The sequence below is a fragment of the Miniopterus schreibersii genome (assembly GCF_964146895.1).
Source record: "Miniopterus schreibersii genome assembly, chromosome: 7".
In the NCBI taxonomy this organism is placed as follows: domain Eukaryota; kingdom Metazoa; phylum Chordata; class Mammalia; order Chiroptera; family Miniopteridae; genus Miniopterus; species Miniopterus schreibersii.
In genome coordinates, this window is record NC_138108.1 from 71,363,975 (window position 1) to 71,376,912 (window position 12,938).

The 12,938-nt window shown below is 40.2% G+C and overlaps 1 protein-coding gene across 1 annotated transcript in view; it reads left to right on the forward strand.

The window, feature by feature from the left end:
- NCKAP5 (NCK associated protein 5) overlaps nt 1–12,640 on the forward strand; it is a 789,197-nt gene extending 776,557 nt beyond the window's left edge. The window contains exon 19 of the mRNA XM_081142261.1: nt 11,127–12,640. Coding sequence (XP_080998387.1) covers nt 11,127–11,143 — 17 coding nt within the window. The 3' untranslated portion in view covers nt 11,144–12,640. The remainder of the gene's footprint in view (nt 1–11,126) is intronic.
- The last annotated feature ends 298 nt before the right edge of the window (nt 12,641–12,938 follow it).

Genomic DNA, 12,938 nt, shown 5'->3' on the forward strand with positions numbered 1-12,938 from the left:
TTTATAATAAAAACTTTCCACTTTTGGGGACACTTTTCTGATGTCACCATTATGATGGTATTGGAGATGTTCCGTTGGAAGGACAACTTCCATGAAAAAAAAAAATAGAAAAAGGGACATCTATAATATTTTAAACAAAAAATAAAAAAATAGTATAACCTTTTTTATGCTCATCTGATCCCCCCAAAAAGTTAATTTTATTTTTTATTGTAGGAGCAGCCAAAACTGTAGCGCTGCAAAGTGAAAACCTAGCTTCTGCTGCTAGAATACACAGACGGCCCCTTCATGTGGGGTTTTCCCTGGCAAAGTCCGTGGGCTCTTTAAGCTGCAAACGCACTGACTCTGAGCCAGTCGTGACCCAGCCTGCTGCTTAGATAGGGATCACATTTCAGACATGAAATGATGGAAAGATTAGTCCCCCAAAATGGCTAATCGATCTTTTAAGCCAAGGGAGTAGTGTATATATTGTTTGTATTCATGATGGTGCCTATAAATTAAAGGCAGAAAAGCTTGATGCCCTTGCTCTCACCAGACAGAATCATTAACTTGACACTATATTGAACAGATTTAGTAGTTCCGGCCCAGAACCTGTTCAGTTCTCATCCTGAATAAAATTTTAGTTAATGTTATGGAGGAATTTAAGAATGCTAGAGGAAGAAAAGAAATCTAACAACACAGATAAGCTTGGTCCATTTAGTTAGCTAATTATACACACGGATATCAATGCACTGGCTTATTTTCCCAATTCCAGGTCAGTCTAAAACTGTGCAGACTTTACTTTTGGAGAAACTGACCAATACTGATCAAATCTGATGCATTACTTAACATGATCAACCTACATATTAAATTAGATTTGTGGATCTGTCCACCACTCTGGAAAACAACAATAAAAAAGTACAAGTTTTCAAATGGACATTTCAAGTGATGGCACTAGTGTTAGAGTTTACAGAAATCACACATGTCCTTCACCAAAACTTATAATCACATGCCCTTCCTCTTCCCACATGCCTTTCTCTGCAAAAGCCAAGTGTGCGATTTTCTTTGCATTTCTTTTTTGTCTTCCCACTCCCCCAATTTTCTATATCTGGGAACATTTCCCATCTCTTTGATAAATGGTTTCTCTTTCCCTCTGTCATTTTGATCTAGCCTTTAAATGTCCTCTGTGACCATAGTTTACCTCCGAGCTAAATTATTTTCCCTTCCACAAGGTGTATTATTTTTCTAGCAACCCTAAACTTCCTACTGACCTTCTCTTGGCTTGCTTTTTTTTTTTTTCCCCAGAAAGTCAGCTCATTTTTTCCCTCTGGGTTCTGGGGTTCCAGCAGAGGTCACTGAAAGTCCTCCTGGTAAAGGACAGCAGTGTAGTTAATAATATAGTCATAAAAGCAAAGCTCAACGGAAAATGACTCCTTCACCTAATAAAACCAGCTTGCCCTGGAGACACTGAAGAACCTCCAGGACCCCAGTGGAGAAGCAGAGAGCCCGTGATGCCAAACTGCATCCCCCGGCTGGCGTGCGGTGGATGCAGAGGGTGGCTCTCTATTACCGATACGTCACATTAATTTTTTAGAAGGGCAAGTGAAGAGTAATGTGTCCAGTTGAGGTAACAGAGGGAACTGAGCGCTGGGGGAAGTAATTATCCAAGTTGGAATCTGACCAGGTTAACAGGGCTAACACCACAACTCACTAGCAAAGTCTGGAGGGTCTCTGGTGTTCACCAAAGGTCACTCTGTCTATTTTTATGTCACATCTAGAAAGTGGCTCCACCAGGAATCCAGTAAGAGGTGGCATTAAAGAAGAGATTAGCTAGTGCCTCTGAGAAAAGAAAAATGACTGCAGCTGCCTCTTTCCCTCCCGGCTGGCCTGCCACCAGCAAATACCGCGAACACAGGCCTTGCGGCGTGCACCAGCCTTATTCCACAGCGCGAACGCATAACTCGCCCTGCACCATCTCCCTGTGCCCCAGATCTGCTCATCAGAAGGGCGGGAATCACACCTTCAACCGTGACCCAAAGCCCGGACTTGCCAGGCTGTCCCATGTTTGATTTATCTGCTTCCAGATGGAAGCGCTCCCATCTTCTCATCTGCTAAGTCACGTCCCTCCTATTTTTTCACCCACGGAGAGGTCTCTCTGCCCAGCCCAACTCACTGCAGTCTCTGAATCTTTCTGCATCTTTTTTCTTAATTTAAAGAATAATTTTAGTTACTACCAAGTGACAGAACATTTATAAATTTGGGGTTTTTCCGTTGTTGCTTCCTGCAGCTTCTTGGCCCTAATGCCTAACATGGCAGCACGTCTTCCTAATTTCAGTGCTTCCAGGAGGAGGGCTCCTCGGATAACACTCCTGGCCCCTCTGGGCCCTCTCGCCCCCTCCCCGGAGGAAGAGGGCAGAGGGCGGCTTGTTTAACTGGCGCGTAGGAGGGGAACCGGGAAGACGCCCTTTCTCTGGGGTCGGGCTGGCTGTGAGAAGTGCACAGTCTCTTCTGGTTCCTCATATTGTAGATCCGTGATTTTTAACTTTTTTTTTTTATCTCACAGCACACATAAATACTAAAATTCTACAACACACCAAAAAATATATTGTTTGCCAATCTAGCAAAAAAAAAAATAGGTATAATTATGATTCATTCGCACCGGACGGCTATTGTTGTGTTAGCTGTTGTTGTTTTTATTTGACAATCTAAGGGAGAAGAGGTCGGTGCCCCTGACTTAAATGGTCAGGTATTGCATGTTTGAAACATTTTTGCGGCTCACCAGTTGAAATCACCGCTGTAGATTTTGGGAAAGACACTTGCTCCCCAGCCTGGGACTGCTGGTTACTAAGCCTGCCTATTTCTGGAGGCCAGTGTTAGGAAACCCACTTCTGTGCGGATAGAAAGCTCATTTTCCAATATATGTTTTCTCAATAATGAAGCTGATATTTTAGCTTCCAATCAGCCCTTTTCTTCTATCCAATTCATTTAGAACTGGGCAAGAGAGTTATTTATTCTGCCACCTCAAATCCCAATAACAGATGCACAGAAGACACCCAATTAAGAATATTTTAGAGTCACGGAGCTTTAGAGAGCCGGGAGAGCCTGAAACCTTCTATGTAAAGAAACAGGTTCGGAGGGGCCACACAGCCAATTAGCACAATGGCTGATTGGTTTCCAAATACCTGGTCTAGTGATTAAGACCCCAACTTCTGTAGTCAGACTACTCTCCTTAAACCCTGATCCCCTAACTTGTTAGCCACGTGCACGTGGCCTAATATTTAAACCTCTCTTCTCTGCATTTTCCCATTTGTATAATGGGGGTGATAAAAGTACTGTCTCAGGGTTACTGTGAGGATTAAGTGAGATAATTTGTGAAGTGAGTTCAACCCCGTCCGGGGCATGTAGTGAAAACACTTGCAAATGTAGTTATTATTTCCTACCACATATTCCTGAACTGATTGGCAGTGACTATAGCAACAGAGAAATACGAAATTATGTTGATGAAGATACTGTTTACATTCATTTGTGCTAAGAGCTCAGGCCTCTTTGTGAGTGTGAGTGCCCGGCTGAGGAATGATGCTGCCTGAATTTCACGGGCAGATTTGAATCTCTTCCTGACATTGTACAGTAGACATACTAACCAATATTTGCAAGGTAAAATCAACTGATGGAAACTGCTTTAAAATAATGAAAAAGTAGCCTTCATCAGGGAATTCTTTGCACTATGTCGTGAATTTGCTACTTGTTTCTCCCCTACTATGGGCAGGAGTTTCTGGCTATATACATATAAAATGTGTCTCTTTGAAGCTGATATTATTATGCATATATTTTTTTCTGGTTTATCATTTGAGTTTATCTGTATGACCTTATATAGTCTCTGCATTTTCTCCTTATGACAAGGGTGCGATATCGCCTTTTATTCTATCCTTCCAGGATATTGGTCCTGGCAGAATCTCTACTCCATGATTATTGTTGACTATGGAAAAAACTGGTATGTGTTGAAAATTAAGAAACCAAATTTCCAGGTCTAATTTCACCTGAATTTGAATTTGTGTGAACCACAAATTCCATAAATACCCCATGTGAAGTACAGCTGACACCAGCCACCCCCACCTTCCAGGCTGATGTAAGAGCAGTGAGATCATGATGGAAAAACTCTCTGGAAATAAGAGCAATTTATTATTTATAACCCAGGTTACAAATTATTTATAACCCAGGTTATAAGCTGGGCTGATACTTTCCTGAGTCTGGTTGGGGTTCTTTGAACCCCATGGGATGGAATGCATCTCTATCTATGTTTCTTTCTATAGTGATTCTGTCCATTACAGAATCTAAAAGGGCAAGAGATAGACTATCTGGGCAACTAATGGACCCAAGTAGGCTGCAGCATGGTCTAGAGATGCAATAGGAAATTCTTGAAACGCCTTCCCTCTTACTTACTGTATATCTTAATCCTTCAAAATCCTTCAAAATCAGAATCCTTCCAAGAACCCCCTCTCCTATGAAACTTCCTCTGAGAATCCAGACCACACAATTATTCACACAAAGTCAGTCAAATAGTAGATGGGTTTGATTGATTGACCGTCTGACTATAAGGAATTAAGGTATAATTCTCAAGGGACTTCTGGAGACTATGTCCCTATCTACTTCTTGCTTGAATTATCACTAATAACGCCATGGTTACACTAAAGACAGGAAAATATCTTAAGAGTATGCAAAGCTATTTATTTGAAACTAGAAAATATATTCTCAACTGCCTTGTTTAGCCCTACTTTTGTTCCCAAGTGCAACAAAAAGTCCACCAAAAAGTGAACTGTACAACTGTTGCCACCTATGGGTGACAACTGTAGTATATTAATTTTATCATAATTCCAATGAAGCTTAATATACAAAGGAAATGATGTTTTATGGAACCTATATAATCGTCATCAAACATGAATCTTATCTTTACTGGGTTTGTTACTGATATTGTTGTTGTTCTGTAATTCTTATTTTAGATGCTCCCCTTAAAGATATTATTGGCTGATGTTTCTGAAGTTCTTTTACAGAATAGAGGTTAAGAGCTTGGGCTCTGTAGGCCAGTTGCCTCCGTCCAAATCCAGACTCGACCATGTACTGCTACAGAGCCTTAAAGAACTTAACTTCCGAAAACTTTGATTGCCTATAAATGGAGATACTAAACATACCTACCCGTAGAATTTATGTGAGGTTGGAAACCGATAATCCATGCAACGTGCTTAGCAGAGCGTCTGCACAGAACAGGCACTCAATTAAATGCTAACTGTTATTACCATGATTAGTTTGCAAAGCACCTTTGCACACAGTTGCTGCAAACTAATGAGCACTACTTTGTTTTCATTCAATAGACTACATCATTAGCATGACTGTTTGACCTCAATCACTCCTTATATTTTAAATTTAAATATTATGTGACTTCAAATTTTTAAAAATACCTGATATCTGACAAGACAGTGAGACAGTGTTGAGGCAAGTTTGGTATGTTTCTAATTGCAGGCAGGGAAGCAAACTGCTTTAGTGCTTTTATACCTAGCTGGCAGGACCACTGGAGAAACCCACACCAACCCGTTGAGGCTCTGCTGACACTAGAGAAGGGTGAACACCTCATCAAGTGTCTGTTGAGAATCTGCTGACGATTTAGTGTTGGGTGAGGCCAGGGGTTTTCCCCTTTTCATCTCATGGCACACGTAAACTAATTACTAAAATTCTACAGCACACCAAAAAATATATTTTTGCTGATCTGACAAAAAAATAGGTATACTTTTGATTCAGTCACACCAGATGGCTATTGTTGTATTGGCTGTTGTCATTTTTATATTTGACAATCTAAAGGAAAAGAGGCCAGTGCCCCTGACTAAATAGTCAGGTATGGCATGTTTTAAAAATTCTTGTGGCACACCAGTTGGAAATCACTGGGTTAGTCATTTACGGAAAAATCTGGTGGGGGAAGGGAGATAAGAGACAGAAAAAAGAAGAGTATAAAATGATCTCTAGCTCAGAAGCTGAAACAATGTAAAAATTGCAATTTGGCTTAAATAGTGAGGGGAGGTTATTATTGTTTTTCTTTTTTTTTTACTATATCTTTATTGATTTCAGAGAGAGGAAAGGAGAGGGAGAGAGAGAGAGAGAAACATCAATGATGAGAGAGTCATTGATCGGCTGCCTCCCGCACGCCCCCGACTGGGGACGGAGCCCGCTACCTGGGCATGTGCCCTGACCGGGAATCAAACCTCGATCGCCTGGATCCTAGGTCGATGCTCAACCGCTGAGCCACTCCCGGCTGGGCTCTTTTTTTCTTAATATAAACAAATAACTAAAAAGCAAAGGATTTTAAATATAAGCAAATATTGTTCTAGATTTATGGCCTTACCTTTAAAATCAAAATATCTGGACCAGTGTTTCTGCACAGCAGCAATAAACTAAATTTAAGTACAGGAATACCTCATTTTATTGCTCTTCACATAGATGTTCCTTTTTTTTTTTTTTTTTCTTCAAATTGAAGGCAAGAGCCTCCACTAACAAAGAGATTGTGACTCTCTTTGTTGCAATGATCTGGAACTGAACCCACCACATCCCACAAGTTTTACCTGTAGCTGCTCTCGCCTTTCAATTAGGCACCTGCTCGTGAGCTGACCACAGTCCGCACCACTGCCTATCGCTCCCCAACACTGAGGCTGACTGCCAGTTGGCCCTCATTGTCATTCTTGCACTGATGTTGTCCTTATAGTCAAAAAATATTTCTATACTCACCTCTTATCAAAACTGAAAATTAAAGACTAGGAAGACCGTGTGATTTTTCTTAAAATGGGCCATGTCTTCATTCCCGTCACCTTCCTGGCCAATGTAAGTGTTGTTATATTCAATTGAATAATGTTGTTATAATTAATTGAAGAAACAAACCTATAAGCAATGAAGCATGTAGAAAACATGATGCATGATTTGTGTCCAATAGGCAGTGGGTGTTTTAATGGTAAATACATCTCTTCCCTCATCTCTACCATAATATACTTTTCACATCCTTTCCAAGACTACAGCTTCTTCTAGACTAGTGATTCTCCAATACTAGCATCTATGAGAATCACCTGGTGAACTGGTTAAAAATTGGCTGTGCATTAGCATTTGTGATGTAGTAAATCTGTGTGGGGCTCAAGAATTTGCATTTCTAACCATCTCTGAAGTTATGCTGATGTTATTGGCCTGGAGAACACAGTTTGAGAATCACTATTCGCGAGTAAGAATTCTGTCTTACTATTATTTATTTATTGTACCATTGACTGAGTACCTATTACTATGTGTCAGGATCTTAAGGTATTGTATTTCTAATACTTAGGTCAATCCTGAAGTAAAGGTGTGTCTTATCACCATTTACACCTGAGGAAGGATGCTCTGGGCACTGACCCAACCAGTAAAAGAGAAAACCTGAGAGAGATTCAGGCTCAGATCTGTCTGCCTCCAGGGCCCCAACTTGCCTCCACAGGATGCGATTTTATTCAGCCTTATATCCTCAGCACCAAAACCCTCCACCTGACCCATGGTAGCATCGCTAATAAATGTTTATTGAATAATTTGAGATCCACATTAACCAGAAACAGTCAAGGAAAATGCCTGTGGTTCTTGAATGAGGTAAAAGAGAGAACATAGTCATGTGAGGAGAAAATCATATTGAATGCCCTTTATTTACCCACACTTGGTATAATCAAAGCATTTCCTACTCTCTCCATGTATTTTTAGTATTGTGCTGTATAATTCTTTGCTTAAAATGCCTAAAAAACGGTATGACGTGAATAGGGACTTTTGTATGCAGTTACTCCTAACTGTGGGGCCACTTTTCTGTAATCAGCTAGGAGTCTGTCCCTCAGCCCACCTGTGGTTTCAAGGTAGCCGTCTGAGATTGAAACTAGCTCTGTAAGTCATGCTCCTGCACATTAATAGTATAATGAAATAAGCACCACTTCAAGGATGATTTTCAAGTATCCCCATAGAATTACGCCATTTCTCGAGCAGAGAGAGAAACTCTGCCTGAGCCTGCTCTTGGAACGGGGAAGTCATCCACTTCTGTATCTTTTCTGTACCTTTTCTCTTTCTATTAAATTTTTAACACATGGTAGGTAAAAAGAATAAAGTGGCAATAAGTGAGTGCCTGTCAATAATAACCGTAAATGTAAATGGATTAAATGCTCCAATCAAAAAACATAGGGCAGCTAAATAGATAAGAAAACATAACCCATGTGTATGCTTTCTACAAGGCCCCAGATACCCAGCAATCTTGAGGAAGAACTAAGTTGGAGGGATTACAATACCTGATATCAAACTATACTACAAGCCCATAGTACTCAAAACAGCATGGTACTGGCATAAAAACAGACATATACATCAATAGAACAGAACTGAGAGCCCAGAAATAAATCCACGCCTTTATGGTCGATTAATATTCAACAAAGGAGGGGGGAACATACAATGGAGTAAAGACAGTCTCTTCAATAAATGGTGCTGGGAAAATTGGACAGGTATACACACAAAAATGAAACTAACTCACCAAATCACACCATACACAAGAATAAACTCAAAATGGATAAAAGACTTAAATGTAAGTCACAAAACCATAAAAATTCTAGAAGAAAACATAGTCAATAAAATCTCAGACATCTCTTGTAGCAGTATTTTTGCTGATATACCTCCTCAGGCAAGGGAAACAAAATAAAAAAATAAACAAATGGGAATGCACCAAACTAAAAAGCTTTTTGCACAGCAAAAAAAATAAAATAAAAACATCAAAAAATGAAAAAGGAACTCACTGTATGTGAGAACATATCTGCCAATGACACATCTGGTAAGTAGTTAATTATTAAAATATAAAAGAACTTACAACATCAAGACAATCCAATTTTAAAAATGGCCAAAGGACCTGAATAAATACTTCTCCAAAGAGGACATATAGGTGGCTAAGAGACATATGAAAAAATGCTCAACATCACTCATCATCAGAGGTACCAACTCACACCAGTCAGAATGCCTATCATCCATAAATCAACAAACAAACAGTACTGGCGAGGGTGTGGAGAAAAGAGAACCCTCGTAAACTGCTGGTGGGAATGCAGAATGGTGCAGCCACTGGGGAAAATAGTATGAGATTTCCTCAAAAAATTAAACATGGAACTGCCTTTTGACCCAGCAATCCTACTTCTGAGAATTTATCCTAAGAAACCCAAAACACGAAATCAAAAGAATATATGCTCCCCTATATTGCAGTATTATTTACAGTAGCCAAGATCCGGAAACAGCCTAAGTGCCCATCACCAGATTATTGCATAAAAAAGCCAACGTGCATTTATACATGGCCATAAAAAAGGAAGGAAATTTTACCTTTTGAGACAGCATGGACAGACTGGGAGACTATTATGCTAAGTGCTTTAAGCCAGTCAGAGAAAGACAAATACCATATGATCTCACTTATATGTGAGATCTAAGGAACAAAATAAACTGACAAACAAAACAGAGAGGCATAGATTCATGGAACAGACTGACAGCTGTCAGAGGGGAGGGGGTCTGGGGGACTGGATGAAAGAAGGTGAAGGGATTAGCCAAAGAACATGTATACATAACACATAGACTCACGCAGCAGTGTGGTGACAGCCAGAGGGAAAGGTGTAGAGGTAGGTGGAGGTGGGCAGAGGGGGGTAGATGCGAATGGAGACTTTGCTTGGGGCGATGCGCACACGATGCGGTGTGCAGGTGATGTTTTATTTAGTTGTACACTTGAAACCTGTATGGTTTTGTGAATCAGCGTCACCCCAATAAATTCACTTTAAAAAATAATTAAATATTTAACATGCGAGATTCATAGTCGTTGGTTGTGCTGGTTTTCCCGAGTGAGAATGCAGTTTCCTCACTTCACCTCTGTGTCCCCAGGAACCACGTGGGGGTGGGCTGAGGAAACACAGTGCCTATGTCAGAGCCTGAGACAGCCGAGAGCGATGGTTTGGCAGGTGGAACATGTGGAATATTTGGGGAGCAAAATAGGAAAACAATGCAGGACATCGTGGCCTTTATTACAAAGAGCGTGGTCAACCAGGAGCATGGAGGACAGCCAGACAGGGATTCGAGTCCTGTTCTCCATCACTGGCTCAGTGACCTTGGGCAAGTGACCCCGTCACCCTGAGCCTTGTTTTCCTCTTTGAAATGGGGGGGTGCCAGCTGCAGGCTTGTGAAAGGCTTACCGATAAAATACGTTCAGCGTCTTTTACATAGTGGGTGCTTCATAAGTGGGAGCTCTCGGCCCTGCCTGTGCCTCTTCCTCTGTTCGGATGGAACTTTTGCATAAAGATGAAAAGATGAGATGTGCCCTGGCCTCCTCTCCCCCCTTAGGAGCCATTGGAGCAGCTGAATATAGTAATGTCCACAGGGTTTACCTACAGTAATTATTGAACGTGACTACAATGTTTTATAAAGTCCTAGAGACTACTGTAACATCCTAAAAAATCCGTTTAAATTGGTGTTATTAGGACCTCCTGGAGGGGTGTGGTTACAATGGTGTAGACCTGTTACTTGATTTTTAAGCCCTTGGGCCTTCTAGAACCTATACCCACTGCCCTGGAGATCTCTTTCAAATATCTTAAGACTTGTAAAGGGACAAAAGACAAACATGACAATGGTTCTGATAAGTTTAACATGTACTTAAGTTTCATGGCAATTGAGGGATTGTGTATTTTTGTTTGTTCTGTTTTTTACATGTAACCGTAACTTCTGGCTGAAATTCAACCCCTATCCATACTTAGCAGCAGGATAACTAATAATATTTAGTAAGGAAAGAAAGTAGTCTGAAACTTTGATTAAGAAAAATAAGGCACTTTACCTGGACAAATTTCAAATGGATCCATTTAAAATGAAACTAAGTGGCACTTAACTGCTTTGCAAATTGGGACCTATTTATCTCAGCAAAATGATTCAAGTCTTAATTTATCCCTAAAATTGGCTTTATTATTACATTTAATTGTACTAGAAGCTTGTTGAAGACTTGTAGGTTCTCTCTGTCCCTTCAAACTGCTCTTTATACAGACAGTAATTGAATATTGGATGGAAGGACTCAATTTCCAAAGAAATATATTTCTAATATTTTTCTCTTTTTATTGCAGAAATTGAAACAAGTTGAAGAAACAAAAGAGGATCCTGAGAATAGATTATCTAAACTTTCCCTGGAGTCATTCAATAACTATAACAGCAATACTGTGGTTTCATTAGAAAAAGAGAACTCTCTGAACAAGGCTGAAGGACAAAAGGAAGAAAGAACCAAAAATGAGGCAGTGTCTCTGAGTGGCTCCGATGGCCCCGGGAAGGACAACTTGGAATCTTTGAGTGACTCTTTGTACGACAGCTTCTCTTCCTGTGCGAGTCAGGGTTCCAATGATGCATAAAGGACCTTTTTTCCCCACCCTTAGTGAGCTGGAAATGAAGCACTTAAGAAACAGGGGTTGGGAGGGGGCAGGTAGAGATGACAATAAACGGTTCCAACACCAGAGCTGTTGTCAGAGTCACGGCAAGCGACCCACTGGAGCTTGCTTCTCGGACAGGGCAATACAGATAGACTCCATTTGTTGTGTTTCACAAGAATTAAAAGTAAACACACCCACGAAACAGAAGTCTTTTGCACTTTTTCTTGAATACTTGTACAGAAGTTGTAAATTTTTTGGAAAAGAAATTATATTTGTAGCAAAAAAAAAAAAAAGCAATAAATTGAATCAGTGCCATGCTCTTGAAATGCTGTACTAAGTCTTTTAGAAGTCGATGATAATATATTTTTAAAAATTACAACTAAAGTTTGTGTTCAGTCCATCATCCTAGTGCTCAAGTTGTTTGTGGGTACACTCCGTAAACCTAAAACAAGGCCTGCCAAAAAACAAAGGCTCATTGTAATCTCCATCTCACGATCTTGTTTTGATATAAACTTTAATTCTAGTGCAATTTCAAAATTGTCACCAGAGAGAGTCAGGCTCTAGTAATAAGTATAATTCTGCTTCTACTAAGAAAAGTAAAGGGTACCGAAGTGTGACACTGATCCATAGGGATGTGTAGCAGAAGTGACCTAATTCTATTTTCAACAGCAGATTTTCCCTGCAAACATTTCCTACAGCCTCTCCTACTTAGTCCTTTGCTATGATTCGGAACATTTTTTGTTGATTTTCATGTTCCTGCGCTTATTAAAATCTGGACAATGTAGAATGAAAGCAATTTTCTATTTGCCATGTTCACTTTTTTTAAAAAAAAATTTTTTAAATGGTGCTATGAAAAATTCCTACTTTTTAATATCCTTTTTTTTTTCTACAAAGTCTGTTTATATGTAAGGATAAATTCTATTTTAAAGGTTATGTGTATTTTTTCTAGATGTGAACTATTTATAATTGCTTTTGTACAGGAGCTTGTAAACTAGGCATAATAGAAATATTTTTAGGATCTGTATGGTTACTTTAGTACACATTTGTTCCTTTAAAGACTATCGTATGATCAGTGTTATTTGGTAAATCTGTGCAATTTGTTATATTTGAATTCTGTTGTCTTAAATGAAAATTATGTAAAGCGTCATTGTCTTTCAGACTTTTAAAAGTTCTTTTGTTTCATTTCTGAATAAAAGTCCTATCACAATCGAACCTTCTGAAAGTTTAAAAGAACTTGTTTGAGGAGCCTTTGGCCCCGTTAGGTGTCTGACTCTCACAGGTGCCCCAAGGACGAGCACCCCAAGGAATACGCAAGCGGGCCTCCTGCTCCAGAGTCGCTCGGCCTGTCAGGTGGGCGTCTGCAGACTAACCAGCAGCGGTCTCCGCGCTCAGCCTCCCCGGGCGGTTAACCCGCCAGAAGCGCAAGGAAGGGGGGACGCAAAGGGCGGGCGAGAAGGCGGCGGAGGGAGACCCGGAGCGGTCGCTGCCGCGCAATTACAAGAAAGTAATTCAAGC